The 18,277-nt window shown below is 35.3% G+C and overlaps 2 protein-coding genes across 7 annotated transcripts in view; one reads left to right on the forward strand and one right to left on the reverse strand.

The window, feature by feature from the left end:
* Positions 1-18,277, forward strand: part of DNM1L (dynamin 1 like) — a 59,736-nt gene that overhangs the window by 19,449 nt on the left and 22,010 nt on the right. For all 4 annotated transcript variants that reach the window (XM_049882800.1, XM_049882801.1, XM_049882802.1 and 1 more), the window contains exons 2-5: positions 7,082-7,229; positions 14,721-14,767; positions 15,088-15,159; positions 18,187-18,273. In XM_049882800.1, the coding sequence (XP_049738757.1) occupies positions 7,082-7,229; positions 14,721-14,767; positions 15,088-15,159; positions 18,187-18,273 (354 nt within the window). The remainder of the gene's footprint in view (positions 1-7,081; positions 7,230-14,720; positions 14,768-15,087; positions 15,160-18,186; positions 18,274-18,277) is intronic.
* YARS2 (tyrosyl-tRNA synthetase 2) overlaps positions 1-18,277 on the reverse strand; it is a 70,699-nt gene that overhangs the window by 16,654 nt on the left and 35,768 nt on the right. For 2 of the 3 annotated variants that reach the window (XM_049882807.1, XM_049882808.1), the window contains exon 5: positions 8,432-8,472. In XM_049882807.1, coding sequence (XP_049738764.1) covers positions 8,457-8,472 — 16 coding nt within the window. In that variant the 3' untranslated portion in view covers positions 8,432-8,456. Of the gene's footprint in view, positions 1-6,710; positions 8,473-18,277 lie in introns of those variants that run through there. The other variant, XM_049882806.1, reaches the window with a different exon arrangement.

Below are 18,277 nucleotides of genomic sequence, written 5' to 3' on the forward strand. Positions count from 1 at the left end.
TACTCAAATAGCCTACTAGAGTGAGTTGACTTGATTATTGGAGCCTTTGAAGTGCTAATGTCCAGTACCAGATGGCTAGAGCTGTTACCAGGTATATGAGCCTAGGAGTCCATTCACTATTCTTGTATAGATTCAGCTCAGGTGTCCTAATAGTTGGTCACCTAGTGTATGGTGTAGGCTCTCACCTACTATCTTAGAGGAGCAGTGGTGATGGGTGTATGCACTGGTTTCTGGTAGCTGCAGGGGCTCACACTCTGAGGAAGGCAGGGGGCTGACAGCCTTCCCCCAAGTGTCAGTGAGGAAGGAGCTTCTCTGTTCTCTAGAGCGCTCTGGTGGATGGGCTGTGCAGCTGTACCTTAGGCACCCAATGCTTATACATGTAAGGACTGGTAGACACCACTATCCTTGGACTCCTTTTGTGGGTGGCTGGAGGGCATGGATGGAGACTTCAGTCCTCAGGCCCCTGCTGTGGGTAGGTGAAGGCCCTGTTTAATAGGCAGAGCGGTATCAAACCTCCAAAACCTGCCTCTCCTTTGTACAGCTGAAACAGTTACAGTCAGACCTCAAACAGATTCGCCCTTGCAATATAATAGCCACCTGGATCCATGAATGGGTGAGAAACAAAGTCTGTGGATTGCTTGTGCCTGGGCTGGAGCTGCTTCTGCTCTGAGCTTCCAGATTAGGGGAGTTGGCAGAGTATTTTCCCCCCGTTTGTTAATTTGTTCCTTCTCCCAGGCCAGGAGAATGGCTCAGGGAGTGCAGCAGGCCCTATCTTGGGCCCAGGGAAATCCACTGTTAAAGAAGCCAGCTGGGGCAGAGGGAGGAGGAATCAGACAGGAGAGAGTTCTTTCAAAAGAAGGAGGTATTAGATCTGCACAAGGTAAATTAGACAAAATCACTTATCTTGTGCTGTTTTATCTCAGATTTCAGAGAAGTGTGTAGCCTGTGTGTACTGGCTGGGACCCTGCGGAGATTGTCCCCTTCTTTCACTGAAGCAGCTGCTTCCTAATCACCATGGCCAGCCCCGCTGTAGATATGCCACAGGGTCAGGGGTGTGACACTCTGCTTGCCTTCTTTTGCTGAAGCTGCTGTGTCCCAGGAAACTACCATCAACCCTGCTGCATTTGTGCAAAGGAATGTGCCAAGGAATTGGAGCTGAGGCACCACGCGGGCTCGGCAACTCGTTGCTGCTTCTGCACCATCTCCCCATCCCCCGTCACTCAGTCCGGTTCCTTAACTTTGCCTTTGATGATCAGGGTTCCTAGCTTGTCATATATATAATCTATTCACTTGTTTCTTCAGGTCTTTAAGAGGGATCAGCAGAAGCGTCTGACTACTTCGCCATCTTGGCTCTGCCTCTGTTTACAAGTTTTTGTATGAGCATTTTTTTTTTTAAAAGAAACCCTGGTGGCATAGTGGTTAAGAGCTACAGCTGCTCACCAAAATATCGGCAGTTCAGTTCCACCAGGCGCTTCTTGGAGACTCTATGGGACAGTTCTACTCTGTCCTATAGGGTTGCTATGAGTCACAATCAAGTTGACCGCAGTGGGCTTTTTTTGGGGGGGGGTTATATGTTTTTAATTTTCTTAGGGAGGGGACTTGCCGGACTATATGGTAACTCTGTGTTTTAATGTTTTGAGGAACTGCCAAATTGTTTTCCAGAATGATGCTACTATTTTACATTTTCCCCAGCATGATGAGGGTTCCAATTTCTTCACACTTTGTCAACACTTGTTATTGTCTTTTTTTTAAGGTGCTAGATCATTCTAGAATTTTTAAAGAACATAGCACCTTGAACCCCTCATCCCATTTCTTTGTCATACCTTTTTCAGCTCGATGCCTCTTTTCCCCTCGCTTCTTGAGCACTGCTATCCACATTTCAGCTTCTTCTGTTTTCTTGCCTTTTCCAGCCTGATATAACATTTGGCTCATGTTTATAGAGGTCACGGCTTCATTAAGTTTAGTAATTTGGTGCCAAATATTGATCATAGTTTTCATTCCTTCTTATGTAGTATTTTCTCCTGGTTGTTTTCAGTTAAACTTGTTTTTTCCTTTCCTTTTTTATGTTGTTTCTTTGTATATATCATGTGCTCCTTTTATTTTTAATTTTTAAAAAATTGAGGTGAAATTTACTTAACATAAAATTAACCATTTTAACATGTACAATTTAGTGGCATTTAGTATGCTCACAGTGTTGTGCAGCTACCACATTTGTTTAGATCAAAAGCATTTTCATCACCACAGAAGAAAACTTTGTACCCATTAAGCAGCCGCTTCCTTTTATCCTTTTTCTCTGCCCCTGGCAACCATCCGTCTGCTTTCTGTCTCTACGTGTTTACATATTCTGGATATCTCATATAAAAGGAATCATACAAATATGTTACCTTTTGTTTCTGGTTTCTTTCATTTAGCATAATACGTTTCATCCATGTTGTACCATATATGAATACTTCATTCCCTTTTATGGCTGAATAATATTCCATTGTATGGGTATATATACTAACTTTTGTTTATCCATTCATCTGTTGATGGATATTTGGTTGTTTCTACATTTTGGCTATTGTGAATAGTGCTGTTATGAACACATATGTACAAGTATTTGATTACCTGCTTTAAGTTCTTTGGGGTATGTACCTATGATTAGAATTGCTGGATCATATGGTAATTCTGTGTTCAACTTTTCCACTAAACTATTTTCCACAGCATCTGCACCATTTTACATGTACACCAACAATGGACAAGTGTTCCAGTTTTTCCACATCCTCTCAACACTTGTTATGTCTGTCTTCTTGAATCATAGTGAGTGTGAACTGGTATCTTATTGTGGTGTTGCTTTGCATTTCTCTAATGACTGATGATGTTGGGCATCTTTTCATGTGCTTGTTGGGGTTATCTGTATTTTTATTGTTGAGGTATAAGAGTTCTTTATATATTCTGCATACTGGACTCTTATCAGATACGTGATTTGCAAATATGTTCTCCCATTCTGTAGGTTGTCTTTTCACTTTCTTGATAGTGTCCTTTGGCGCACAAAGTTTTTAATTTTAAGGAAGTCTAATTTATCTGTTCTTATTCTTTTTTTTGTGTGCTTTCGGTGACATATCTAAGAATCCACCGCCAAATTGAAGGTCACAAAAACTTATCTCTATGTTTTCTTTTAAGAATTTTATACTTTTCGCTCTTACATTTAAGTCTCTGATCCATTTTGAGTAAATTTTTGTGCCTGTGGTGTGAGGTATGGGTTGAATTTCATTCTTTTGCATGTGGTTTTCCAGTTGTTTTAAACTGTTTATTGAAGAGACTGTTCTTTCCCCAATGAATGGTTTTGGCACACTTATTTAAAAAAAAAACAAAAAAGGCCATAGATGTATGGGTTTATTTCTGGACTCTTCAAAATTTATTCACTGTTCTATAGGTCTGTCCTTATGCCAGTAACACAGTTTCAAAGTATGTTTTGAAATTGGGAAGTTGGAGTCCTCCAATTTTGTTGTTTTTCAAGATTGTCTTGGGTCTTGGGAGTCCCTTGCAAATTCCATATGAATTCTATGATCAGCTTTTCCATTTCTGCAAAGAAGGCTGCTGGGAGTTTGATAGTGATTGCATTGAATCTGTAGGTCGTTTTGTGGAGTATTGTCATCTTAATATTAAGTCAGATTCAGACTCTTGGTTGACTTTTTTTTTTCTTTCAGCACTTCAAATATGTCACCATACTGCTTCTGGCCTCCATGGTTTCTGATGAGAAATCAGCTGTTAAAAAAAAAGTGACAAGTCACTTTTCTCTTGCTGCCTTCAGTATTCTCTTTCAACAGTTTGATTATAGTGTATTTTAGTGTGGATCTCTTTGTGTTTATCGTACTTAAAATTTGTTGAACTTCTTGAATGTGTAAGTTTATGCCATTTATCAAATCTAGGATATATTTCTTCAAATATTCTCTTTGCCCCTTTCTCTTTATCCTCTCCTTCTAGGACTCTTGATGGTACTCTTGGTGTGATGTCCACAGGTCTTTTTGGCTTTGTTCATTAATTTTTTTTTGGTAATTCTATTTTTCTTTCTGCTCCTCAGACTGGATACTTTAAATAGACCTATCTTCAAGTTCACTGATTCTTCTGCCTACTAAAATCTACTTTTGAAACCCTCTAGTGAATTTTTCATTTCAGTTATTCTACTTTTCAGCTCCAGAATTTCAATTTGGTTCCTTTTTGTAATTTTTGTTTCTTTATTTATAGTCTCTCTTTGTTGAGACATTGTTTTCATGGTTTCCTTTAGTTCTTTGTGAATGTTTTTCTTTAGTTCTTTGTACGCTCCCAAATTAGATGTTGTGTGCCGTTAAGTCAATTCTGACTCATAGCAATTCATATGACAGTAGAAAACTGCTCCATAGCAATTCATATGACAGTAGAAAACTGCCCCATAGGGTTTCCCATTGTACTCCCTTATATCCTTTTTATTTCTATAAAGTTGGTAGTAATGTTCCCTCTTTTATTCTTGATTTTAGTAATTTGAATCTTATCTGTTTTTCTTAGTTAGTCTAGCTAAAAGTTTGTCAATATTGTTGATCTTTGCAAACAACCATCTTTTGGTTTTGCTTTTTCTCTATTGTTTTTATAGTCTCTGTTTCATTTACTTCTCTTATTTTTATATTTCCTTCCTTCTGCCTGCTTTGCAGTTCCATTTACTCTTTTTTAGTTTCTTAAGGTACAATGTTAAGTTGTTGATCTGAGATCTCTTTTTTTTTAATGTAAGCATTTACAGCTATAAATTCTTCTCTAAGTACTGCTTTGGCTGTGCCTCATAAGTTTTGGTACCATGTTTCTTCTTGATGTATTATACCTTGGTGTCTTAGTCATCTAGTGCTGCTATAACAGAAATACCACAAGTGTATGGCTTTAACCAATGGGGAATTTATTTTCTCACAGTCTCGTAGGCTAGAAGTCCAAATTAAGGTTGTCAGCTCCAGGGGAAGGCTCTCTCTCTCTGTCGGCCTTCTCATCAATCTTCCCCTGGACTCAGAACTTCTTGGTGCAGAGACCCCAGGTCCAAAGGACGTGCTCTGCTCTCAGCACTGCTTTCTTTGTGGTATGAGGTCCCCCACACTCTGCTTGCTTCCCTTCTCTTTTATCTCTTTTAAGATAAAAGGTGGTACAGGCCACACCCCGGGGAAACTCCCTTTACATTGGATCAGGGAAGTAACCTTAGTAATGGTGTTACAATCCTACCTTAATCCTCTTTAACATAAACTTACAATCACAAAATGGAGGACAACCACACAATACTGTGAATGATGGCCCGGCCAAATGGATACACTGGCGGGGGGCGGTGGCGGGGGGGAGACATAATTCAATCCATGACACTTGGTATTAGTTTTAGTGTTTTATACTATTCCTCCATTGTCTTCCCTTCCTTAATAGATTTTTTTTTTCTTTAATCAAGTAAAGCTTTAAGTGCTTCCTCCTAGGAATAGATAATATTTACATACTATGTTTCAGGTACTATTTTTTTTTCAAATAGCCTTTATTTCTTAGAACAGCTTCCCCTATTATTAACGTCTTATATTAGTATGGTACATTGTTACAATGAATTAACCAAGTATTGGTACATTGTTATTATTAATGAAAGTCTATACTTTATTTGAATTTACTTAATTTTTATTTGCTGCCCTATTTGTGTTCTAGGATCCCATCCAGAATACCACATTACATTTTGTTGTACATTTAGGCTTCTCTTGGCTGTGACAGTTTCTCAGATTTTTATTTTTTTATGACTTATTTTTGATGACATTGACAGTTTTGAGGAATACTCGTCAGATATCTTGTAGGCTGCATCTTTACTGGAATTTATGTGATGTTTTTCTCATGGGATTGTGGGATTTTGGGAGGAGGGCCACAGAGATAAAGTGCCATTTTTTTCACCCCACATCAAGAGTAGTACTATCCACATGACTTATCACTATTGAGTTTGACCTAGATCACCTGGGTAAGGTAGTGTTTGTTGTAATGTTACTCTTTTCCCCCTATTTCCATACTATGCCCTTTGGAAGGAAGTCACTATCCACAGCACCTACTTAAGGAGGGGGGAGTTATGTTCCCACCTCCTCCTTGAGAGTGGGATATCTACATAAATTACTTGGAATTCTTCTGTATGGGAGATTTGTCTCTTCTCCTCATTTATTTAATCATTTATTTATATCAGTGTGAACTCATGTAATACTTATAAAGAGCTTTATAAACTAATAAACATATAAATCACCATCATTTGAACAAATCACTGAGGGAGAAATACAGAAAGTCCTTAAACAAAAGGATGCTTAACCTCAAAAAAAAAAAAAAAGCAAATTTAAATGAGCTGTCAGTGTTCATCTATCTAAGGGGCAAAGATTCAGAGAGGTGATAATGCTTAGTGCTGACAGAGATGCAGCAAATTCAGTAAACTCATGTAACAAACTGGTGCCATTTTGTGGCATGCAGTTTTCAGTATCTATGAATGCTTAAAGTCTGTATGCTGTTTAATCACAGCAATTTCATTTATATGCGTTAAATCTAATGAGGTAATCAGATAAGTCAGTAAGATTATATGTAAAAGCATGTTCATTGTAGCATTGTTAATAATAGCAGAAACTGAAAACCATTTAAATATCATCAACTGGGTACATTTACTATTTAACCATTAAATACATAAGTTAATATACTGATGTGGAAAGATATCCCTGATTGTTATGTTAAAAATAAAGGGAGGTTAGAAAAAAAATACACATAGTACTGCCTCATTTATAGTAAAATATCTACATGTTATAGGCATCATTTTATATATATACAAATATTGTATAGATTTTGAAAACTTGGTTGTGAGAGTATCATGAAAGGTAGGAAAATTACGGGGTTGGGGTGAGGCTATTATTTTCTCTGCTTTGGGATTTTTTTTTTTAATAAAGGTCATGCAGTAGAAAACTCACATAAATTTTCATTTTAAAAGTCTGTACTAATTTTTTGTCAAATAATTTCTTTGCTGCTTTTTTAGCATAATCTTAGTGAGTTTCAAAAAACTCTGATACACTCATATTACTCTTGTATATTTTGTTTTCAGAGCAGTGGAAAGAGCTCAGTACTAGAAAGCCTAGTGGGGAGGGACCTGCTTCCCAGAGGTACTGGTATTGTCACTCGAAGACCTCTCATTCTGCAGCTGGTTCATGTTTCACCAGAAGATAAACGAAAAACAACAGGAGAAGAAAATGGTAAATTTAGGAATTGGGATAAGATTTTAAAATTCATTTTTGGTCTGTTCTTAAAAAAGATATTCACTGATTTTGATAATTAGAAATTAGTGGCTGTATCAAAATCAGAAGTCCTGTGAAGAGAATTAGTATACATTTTCCTTATGTAAAAAAAAAAAAAAAAAGTAATTTTTGTCATTTTGAAGGGCCATGGGTAAACATATTGGGAATAGTCCCTTTTTGATAATTCAGCTCCTTAGTAAACTATTGTTAATGCTATTTATATGAATTTTAATGGAGGATTCAGTGAGACACTCAGTAAACAGGAGTCAGTTTTTGTGTCTGCATTTTAAAGTTTCTTTCCTAGTTTTTGAAACACAACTTTTTTTTTTAATGTAGATTCAGAATTTAAATCATTTTGATTCTAGTTGAAAAGATTTTGTTTTAAATAAAGTTAAATGACTTTGTTTTTCAGCTTAGCAATGTTGCCTCGCCATCTGTTTTCTGGTCTTACCATTTGTCTGCTGGGGAAAGCTAACTGATTTATTTTCCCCTTGTTTTAAAGTGAATATTATTTATATGAGAAGTTTTTGTTTTGTTTTTTAAACTATCCATCTCTTGCTGAGGCTTACCTATATAAAAACCAAACCTGTCCAACTGATTCCAACTCATGCCGATCCACTAGTTTTTAAGATTTCACATCCCCCACCCACCATGTTCAGGCTTAGTCTCCAGCTAAACTCTATTAGGATATCTCTTATTGAATTATATGATTCAGAAGAGGACATGGAACAAAGGATATCGCTGATGTCAGATGGATCTTGGCTGAAAGCAGAGGATAGCAGAAAGATGTTTATCTGTGTTTCGTTGACTATGTAAAGACATTTGACTGTGTGGATCATAACAAATTATGGATAACATTGCAAAGAACGGGTATTCCAGAACCCTTAATTGTTCTCACGCAGAACCTGCACATACACCAAGAGGCAGCCGTTCAAACAGAACAAGGGATATTGCATCATTTAAAATCAGTAGAGGTGTGTGACAGGGTTTTGTCCTTTTACCATACTTATTAAATCTGTATGATGAGTAAATAATTCAAGAAGCTGGACTGTATGAAGAAGAACAGGGCATCAGGATTGGGGGAAGACTCATTAATAACCTGCGATATGCAAATGACACAGCCTTGTTTGCTGAAAGTGAAGAGGGCTTGAAGCACTTACCGATGAAGATCAAAGACTGTAGCCTTCAGTATGGATTACACCTGAACATAAAGGAAACAAAAATCCTCACAACTGGACTAATAAGCAACATCATGATAAACTGAGAAAATATTAAAGTTGTCAAGGATCTCATTTTACTTGGCTCCACAATCAACGCCCATGGAACCAGCAGTCAAGAAATCAACCGATGTATTGCATTGGGCAAATCTGCTGCAAAAGACCTCTTTAACGTGTTAAAAAGCAAAGATATCACTTTGAGAACTAAGGTGCACCTTACCCAAAAAAAAAAAAAAAGGTATTTTCACTCACCTTATATACATGTGAAAGCTGGACAATGAATAAGGAAGACCAAAGAAGAATTAATACATTTGAATTGTGGTGCTGGTGAAGAATATTGAATATACCATGGACTGCCAGAAAAATGAACAAATCTGCCTTAGAAGAAGTACAGCCAGAATGCTTTTTAGAAATGAGGATGACAAGACTTCACCTCATGTATTTTGGGCATGTTATAACGAGGGACCAGTCCCTGGAGAAGAACATCACGCTTGGTAAAGTAGAAGGTCAGGAAAAAAGAAGTCCCTCCATGAGATGGACTGACACAGTGGCTACAATAATGCGTTCAAACATAGCAGTGATTTTGAGGATGGCATGGGACCGGGCATGTTTCATTCTGTTGTTCATAGGGTCGGTATGAGTTGGAACTGACTCCATGGCACCTAACAACAATGAATAATAAATGTGGAGTATTAAAATAAGGAAATATGCACTATCCTTTTTTATAGGCAGTTCTTTTTTTTGTTGTTGTTAAACCGAATATATATTTTTAAATGTGTATTCAGATTTTAAGTTGCTTATTAAATATGTATCCTATGTTACTCATACTTAAATGTATTAATGAGTTTTAAAATGTCTGATGAGAGTAATAGTATGTTTAATCTTCCTGTTTTTGTTCAGTGTTTAGCTCAGACTTTAAGTCTTATAAAATAGCTCTAATTATTAAATTACATTTGCAGCAGAGTATCATGTTTGTTTCTTAGCTACAAAGATCTACCTTTCAAAGAAGTTTCATTCTACTTCTTATATTCTGATCTAGGATAGGATGATAGTATTCATGAAATTGAAGTTTCTTTAATTTCTGTATCTTACTTTTCCTTCATTTATTATAGGAATAATTGGTGATGACTTTTTTTTTTTTTAATCACATTTGTGCTAAGCATCTACTATGATTCTAGGAAGTTAATTACGGAAGCAAGTTAATGAAGTTGTAGGTGTTGACAAACATTTCTGGATAGACTCCCAGAGGATATGTAGGAGCTTCAATTATATTAGGTAGCTTCTTGGCATATTATTCATCACTTTGCATTTCTGTAATATTTTTTCATTATTGAATTCTGAACCTTGAATTTAATCATTTTGGACTAGTCTATGTTCAGCGTCAAATATATATAGAATAATACATTTTACATTTCATTCCTATTAACTGATTTCATCAAATTTGCCAAGTAGCTTAAACTAAGACTTTAAAAACTATATGGCACTAGTTCTCCTCCTTTTCAGTTTTTTCAGTAACCTTGAAAAGGACAGATGATATCCTAACTTTCAAGAAAGCTATTTGCAAGTGTTGCTATTGTTTCCTTAGATAAAACTTGTTAGAGAAGGATGTACAGGCATACCTCATTTTATTGCACTTTGCAGGTATTGCGTGTTTTACAAATTGAAGGTTTGTGGCAACCCTGTGTTGAGCAAGTCAACTGGCACAATTTTTCCCAAAGCATGTGCTCTGCTCACTTCCTGTCTCTGTGTCACATTTTGGTAATTCTCGCAATATTTCAAACTTCTTCATTATTATATCTGTTATGGTGATCTGTGATCAGTGATCTTTGATGTTACTATTGTTACTGTTTTGGGGGCATCATGAACCTCACCCATATAAGATGGTGAACTTAATCGATAAATGTTGTGTATGTTCTGACTGCTCCATCAACCAGCCATTCCCCCATCTCTCTGCCTCGCCTCAGGCCTCCCTATTCTCTGAGACATGACAATTTTTAAATTAGGCCAGTTAATAGCCTTACAATGGCCTCTAAGTGTTCAAGTGAAAGGAAGAATTGCATGTCTCTCATTTTAAATAAAAAGCTAGAAATGATTAAGCTTAGTGAGTAAGGCACGTCGAAAGCTGAGACAGGCTGAAAGCTAGGCGTCTTGCGCCAGTTAGCCAAGTTGTGAATGCAAAGGAAAAGTTCTTGAAGTAAATTAAAAGTGTTATTCCAGTGAACACACAAATGATAAGAAAGCTAAACAGCCTTATTGTTGATATGGAGAAAGTTTTAGTGGTCTGGTTAGAAGCAAACCAGCCACAACACTCCCTTAAGCAAAACCTAATCCAGAGCAAGGCCCTAACTCCCTTTAATTCTTTGAAGGCTTAGAGAGGTGAGTTCTACTGTGGGTAAAATGCTATCAAACAGCGTCACGTGCTTCAGAGAAATCTTTTATGAAAACAAAAGTCAATCGATGTGACAAACTTTATTGTTGTCTTATTTTAAAAAATTGCCACAGCCACCCCATCCTTCAGCAACCACCACCCTGATCAGTCAGCAGCCATCAACACTGAGGCAAGACAGTCCATCAGCAAAAAGATTACGACTTGCTGAAGGCTCAGATGATGGTTAGCATTTTTTAGCAATAAAGTATTCTTTAATTAAGGCGTGTACATTGTCTTTTTATATATATTACTGTTGCATACTTCACAGACTATGGTATAGTGTACACATAATTTTTATGTGCACTGGGAAAGCAAAAAAGTTCCGTATGCTCACTTTATTGCAATATTTCCTTTATTGTGGTGGTCTGGAATTGAACCAACAATATCTCTGAGGTATGCCTGTACATTACAGCTACAGAAGTGTGACCTCCTTTGTTCGTGTGTCCGCTATGTTTTGTTAACATCTCTTCTTGGTGGTTGGTCAGTAAGTCTCTTATCTTTACTTCTCTCTTATGTGTGCGTGTATGTATGCGTGTGTATGTATATATATATACACACACATATATATAAACATCTTCCCCCCCAAGCTTAGTGCTTATTTTTCATATTAAAAAAATAATAACAAAACAAAAAAAATCCCTCACTTATAATGACAACTCAGCTGGATTATCCAGAACACAAAAGAGTTAATGAATTTTGAGTACTAAATGTGTCTTATTATAGGATAGTTCCTTACTTTCTTATTAGAGCCTCTTTATCTGTGGAATAAATAATTCTAGCCTGCAATAAGTCATTCTTAACCAAGAGGAGATTCAGAAACAGTGAAGTAGCTAAACATATAGTTAATGAGTATTGAATATGTGACAAGAAAGCAGAAAGGGTACAATGGGAAATGAGAAAGGGGAAAAAAACATAAGCAGACCAAAGAACTTCAAAGTAAGGGAAAAAATCAGTCTCTAACCGTTTTGTATAGGTATTTATATTTCCTGAGGGGTTTATTATGTAAAAGACCTACATTATCACAAATAGGTTAATTTAAGAACAATGTATTCTAAAATGACATAGAGAAGTATAGTCCATTTTAGATACAGGTCCATCAAAACTGGCTGAAATAACTATTTCATTGTTTAAATATGTACAATTTAATTATCAGGAAAGTTTACTTAATGTGAGATTCTTTAGTCCCCTAACTATGTAGGATAATTGAGGTGTCAATATATAGATTTATGGGATTTTGTATAAAATTTTTCAACTTGACTTCCACTTCTGCCAATGTGAAAGAATTTTCTGTTAAATTCTTACTAAAAACAAAACAAAATCAAATCTTTTTAGAGTGGGGTGGTAGATTAGTCTGAACTTTGCACCCCATGACTATTTTCATATGTTTTTAAGAAATAAACTTTCCTCGGATTTCCCCTTTAGACAGAATCTACAAGCGGCATGCTGATTAAAGACTAAATTTTTTCTATATAGTCTACCCCTGAACAATGTCAATGGATATTTTGAAAATTATTAAGAATTTGTATTGGGGAAAGAAAAGTTATTGAACTTAAGCAAAATGGTTTTGTTTTTGTTTTATACAAATGTATATGCTTAATAGAATAATGCCTAAAAATATGAGTGTAATTTGAGTTATTAACTCCTATTTAGTTAAATTATCTGTTTATAAAAGTAATCGGTTGCCCCAAAAAGGAAGTAAAATTATAAATAAGAATTAAGGGGAAAGGTAGGATTAGTTTTTCTGCACAGGGGGTTGTGGTGCAAGCAGTAGTTACCCTTTGGATTGAATCCATGAAGGTGAAGAGTTACCTTCTGCGTTGTTCTGTTAAATTCAACATATATTTCAAAGAAAATAACCCTTTATAAAGCTTAGTCTTAGCTAATAGGGTAAGTACTTGGATACACTTATTGACTCTTAAGGCTGTAAAAGATGTGTTTAGTATATTTTGTAGATTCTTTTCAGACAGTTCATCTTTTCTGGTAGTAGGTTACCAATATCTAAAGGCAAATTTTTGAATAGTGGATTAATTTTAATCCATTTGTGTCAGAATTAGAAACCAACAATGACATAATTGTAATGGAAAGTTTGTTTTCTAAAAATGTTATAAGTAAAAATTATGGCACACAATATGCTTGGCTTATGTTCTTTTTTTTTTTTTTAATTATACACATCTCTTTAATTCTGGATGTAAATTTTGAATAATTGAACGTTGTGTGCATTTGAAATGTGTTCAGGTTTCTGCACATTTGGTTTTTTTTTAAGGTTTAAAATTTTAGTGATAAGCACTAAACTTATTCTGTGCTGTTTCTCTTTAACTACAGACCCTGCTACATGGAAAAACTCAAGACACCTTTATAAAGGTTTCCTTTATCCATTTGTTTTTGGCCCTTTTTCTATCATGCCTGCATGTGTGCTTTTGTACTCCTACAGGCTGTGTGCATTTTTTTTTTCTTCCATTTTTATTTGCCTAGCCACATTGATTGCAGGTGTTAGTGGTTCTTATTATCTTTTTGGCATTGCATCAAAATGCAAGCTTTTTTGGTGGTGAATGTAATTTATTTTCTTTTTCTTTTTAAAAACATGCTTGTGAAGCCAGGCCTCTTTTATATGATATGGTAAATTAAACACACACCTTTGGTATATAGTACCCTGCCTCTGTGAGTTCTGTTCACCTAGATTACTCCAGTCCTCCTATGAGACTTCTTGGAAGAAGGTACTAAGCTTCAAGTAGGTGAGCATTTTACTTGCAAAAAGGATCCAGTTTTATTTACCTTTATTCCACCAAAGACTTGATCAACCTTTTTCTCAGTAAATATTTATCTGGATATCTATCTTAGGCATGTTTATGTTGACTTCAGGTGGTTGATAAGCATTATTCAATGAGCTTAATTGTTAGGAAATATAAAACTTCTCTGAATTTAGCAAAAGCAGAATCGCTGCGCTTGGGGGAGGCAAAGTTAGATTATCTTCCTATAATTAAACATTTCTAACTTCTCTGGGAAAAAGAGAACAAAACTTCCTCTCCATGTTTTAGACTACTTCACACAGTGCATACACTAAATATGTTTCCTTTTCTCTAGCAAGTACAGGAGTAACTGACCTAAGATTGGAAACGGGAAATTCCATACAGTGCATATACCAGGATGTTTTTGTTTGTTTTTCATCATTTCTCACCTTCAGTTCCAAGGGAAAACATAATCTTAGCCTTTGGGAAAAAATCACCTTGAAAGTACATATAAATTACAGAGCAGCTCCAGGTTACTAAAAGAGTTCTGTAAAGGAACAACAAATTGTGACTTTATAGGTAACAGGAAACAAAACAAAACAAAAATTTGTTTCATTGAAAAATCAGTAGTTTAATTCACATATTACAATTTTTTTATCTTGAGTTATATGTGTAAATCTATTATATATGCTTTTGTGTTACTTAGTAGGATTCTTTATTGAGTACTTTTATCGGATAATAATGCTTTTATGTGTAAGATGTTTAAAAAAAAGAATATGCTCTTTAATATTATATGATTACATACAAACTGAGAAGTGAACAATTTTATTCATGAAATCCAGATTTCAAATGACTGGAGGGCCTGTGAGCGCCTCTACCTGAAGTTAGTCATGTTTTTTAAATACATGATATAATTTTTAAAATGTGAAATGTTTAACTTAACAGGTCTTACAACACATAACTTAGAGTTAATGGCAAAATAGGAACAAATAACTTATTGTGTTGTCTTTTTGTATCCCTAACTAAAGGTAACAAGTAATTTCCATAGTTTCCAAGAAATTATTTTTTCTTTTTCCAGGGGTCGAAGCAGAAGAATGGGGTAAATTTCTTCACACCAAAAATAAGGTAATCACACAAGAATATATAATGAAGAAATAACATATTGAAAATAATTTTCAATATGTCGTGTGTGCAAGTAGTTCATAATTTAGTTTCTTAGCCTGATTCTCTAATTTAGACATGCTTAACTGTTGTGGGATCAGGCAGCTTTGAAAAGCTTAGAAAAATTATGAATCCTTGTCTCAAAAAAATATATGTATATATTAGATTTTGTTTACTAATTCTCTGAAGCAAATCTGTAGACATTCTTTAAGTTTATGGACCCCCCACTTGAGAACTTTTTATTTCATTTTGAATATCATGTTCTTTTTTTCAATAATTTTTAGCTTTACACGGATTTTGATGAAATTCGACAAGAAATTGAAAATGAAACAGAAAGAATTTCAGGAAATAATAAGGTAGGCATCCTTTTAGAGCTGGAAACCATGATCATTAATAAATATATCACTGAGGGTGTTATTTACATAATGTTGTGTGGCCAAAAACTCAAAAATAAACCTGTTGCCATTGAGTCAATTCCAACTTGTGGCAACTCCATATGTTAAAGGGTAGAACTGAGCTCCATAGGGTTTTCTTTGGCTGTAATCTTTATGGAAGCAGATCGCCTGTCCTCTCTGTCACTGGGTGGATTTGAACTGCCAACCTTCCAGTTGGTGGTTGAGAACAAATCTTTTTCATAATCTAGGTCTTTGAAAGGATCTGATTAGAAAAATGAAATATTTTCACAAGTATATAAAAGCTTTGCTTAAAATCCCTTTTATTTGTTGCACAGAACTTTCACATATTGTGAAATATTTCATTTAGATGTTCTTAATCCTGTTATATACATGCTACTTTATTATATAATTATTTTTCTTAATACTGTTGGAATAAACTATCTTTTTTCTGATGGATTGATTGTCCTCTGAGTCAAGAATCATGTTATAATTTATGAGGTATATGTATTTTGAAGAGCTCTTTTTCTTACCTGAGTAAGGCTAGATTAACTTGTGAAAGCAAAGAGAAATTAGGTAAATTTTTTAGTGAAAAATGAAAAGTAATAAGTTAACAACTGAATTACTTTATTTTCTAAGATTGTTAGAATTTAAAATAAATTGGCTCTTTAATATACTATTTATCTTGACACCAGGTGCTATCCCTGCCTCCGCTAAATGCTTCCTTCTTTTTTCTCTCTTTTCTTTATTTCTATTACTTTTTTCTCTGTTCCCTTCTTTGTTTTTCCTGCCATTCTTGTATTTTCTCCAAAGGCATATGTGACAGACTTAATCCCACAAGTGGGCCCTAGCCTAATACTAACATTCAACAAATAGCTATTGAGCCCTTGTATGTGCTGGGAAGGTTGTTTCCTGACCAAAAAAAAAAAAAAAAAAAAAGACATTTTTGAAGCCCTGTTAAGTCTTTATATCTAGCCAGGAAATTTGTTTCTCTTTTAGTGATTGACTAAGCTTTGTCTACTATTGAACTCTAGGCTGGTAAGCATTAAGTTATTGCCATTGCTGTCATCCTTTCCTGAATTTCTAATAACTGTGTTGTATAGAAGAGGAAGAAAAAGTGGCAGGTAATTAATTAGATTAGCTCATTCTCAGTCCTGTAATTATATCCGGGTTGATTTCTGCTTCCAGGATATTCTTAATCATACCAACAGTCTAGATTGTCTTTCCTGTGATCCCCTTGGATTTACTGAACTCAGGAATTGGTGGTAATTTTACACAGTACCAGAATTTAGAGTGGATGTGAGACTATTGATTAAGAAAGGAAAGTTTTTAGTTACACTAAACTAAATGTCACAAGAGAGTGAGTCTGTATACCTACCAAGTGTTCAGTTAATCCTAAGGATATAGTTTACCTATATAGCAGGTTTTGATCTACAGTGTTGTGTCTCAAAGACAAGGAGTCTTCCATCCTCAGATCTTTGAATATCTCTTCTTCTCTAAATCATGTGTGTAATGAAGTAAATGATACTCTAATCTTATGCAAGTAATTTTATTTACATGTGAATATGTAAATTATTTCATATGCCTAACATAAAGCTTTGAAGGACTTGAAATATCTATGAGATTGGAATTATAAAAACATTTGCCAGGAAGTCACAGGCTGCTGTGTGAGGAAAAAAAGAAAGCACAAAAAGTGTCTTGCCTTACGGGGCAAAGTACTACATCGGACATGGTAGGGAAATGACAGGGCAATAAAGATCCTAAGAAATAAACAACCTAGGTAGGGATGTAGAATATTAACATATCACTTTAGAACACAGGAGAATATAAAACAGAAAAGTAGTTCAGAGTGACATAATAAAAAAAAAAAAAACCCATCGCTGTCAAGTCAATTCCAACTCATAGTGACTCTACAGGACAGAGTAGAACTGCCCCAGAGAGTTTCCAAGGAGTGCTTGGTGGATTTGAACTGCTGACCTTTTGCTTAGCAGCCATAGGTCTTAACCACTACACTATCAAGGTTTCCATAATACAGCAAATATAAGTGCATAGGGAACTCAGAGTAAAAGATCCTCTACAATAGCTTCCTGGGTAATCAGAATTTTCAGTGAGTTAATAAAGGAAGATATATAAGGCAGATACATAGATGGGAAGGCATTTTAAAGACAAGTTATCAATATCTTATAAGTGTCATTCTACATGCAATTTACCTAATCCTAAAATTTGTGGAAGGTTGATGGCAAAGGTAAGGGATACCTTCATCCCTAAGGGATGTCTTAGCCTAGTGGAGAGAAAATACAGATCTCTCACTATCTAAATTCTTATTGCTTGAATTTAGGAATCTACAGATTCTGATGAATCCTTTACTGTACATACTCTTGACACTTGATGTTCAAAGCTGGGAACCAAACAGATTTGGATTATTAGTTATCTGCCCCTCTCTCTTTGAACACAGGAACCTAATAAATTTGGATAGCGAGGGATATTTTAATCTTTTGTTTAGCCCTAAGTGTATTAAACATATTTAAGAATTGGTATACGGTCGCTATGAGTCAGAATTGACTTGACGGCAATGGGTTTGGGTTTTTTTTTTTTTTTGGTGTTGGCTTAGAATTAAGAGAAAAGAATGAAATTTTACAGGAAAAATAGTTTATATTAGTGGTATACGGTTTGATAGGATTATAACCTGTTGTATGGCCAGGTGCCTTACTTCCTATGTGTTTCATCAGGCTTTAATTGTTGAAATGTTTTAGGGATCATGGCTTAATTCATATTTAAAAGCACCTAACCGTTGAACACCTTATGGAGCACAGTTCTACTCTGACACACGGGGGGTCACCACGAGTCAGAGTCAACTCGATGGCAACTGGTTTTTATGGGGGAGAGTGGGAAGGTAATATCTATCTACTTGAAATGAAGTTTACTTTAACATTTCATATTTCATTAAAATTTAATGTGATTTTAATAGAATATTTTAAAACTTATTTTTAGGGAGTAAGCCCTGAACCAATTCATCTTAAGATATTTTCACCCAACGTTGTTAATTTGACACTTGTGGATTTGCCAGGAATGACCAAGGTAT

The sequence above is a fragment of the Elephas maximus genome, chromosome 4 (genome assembly GCF_024166365.1).
Source record: "Elephas maximus indicus isolate mEleMax1 chromosome 4, mEleMax1 primary haplotype, whole genome shotgun sequence".
In the NCBI taxonomy this organism is placed as follows: domain Eukaryota; kingdom Metazoa; phylum Chordata; class Mammalia; order Proboscidea; family Elephantidae; genus Elephas; species Elephas maximus.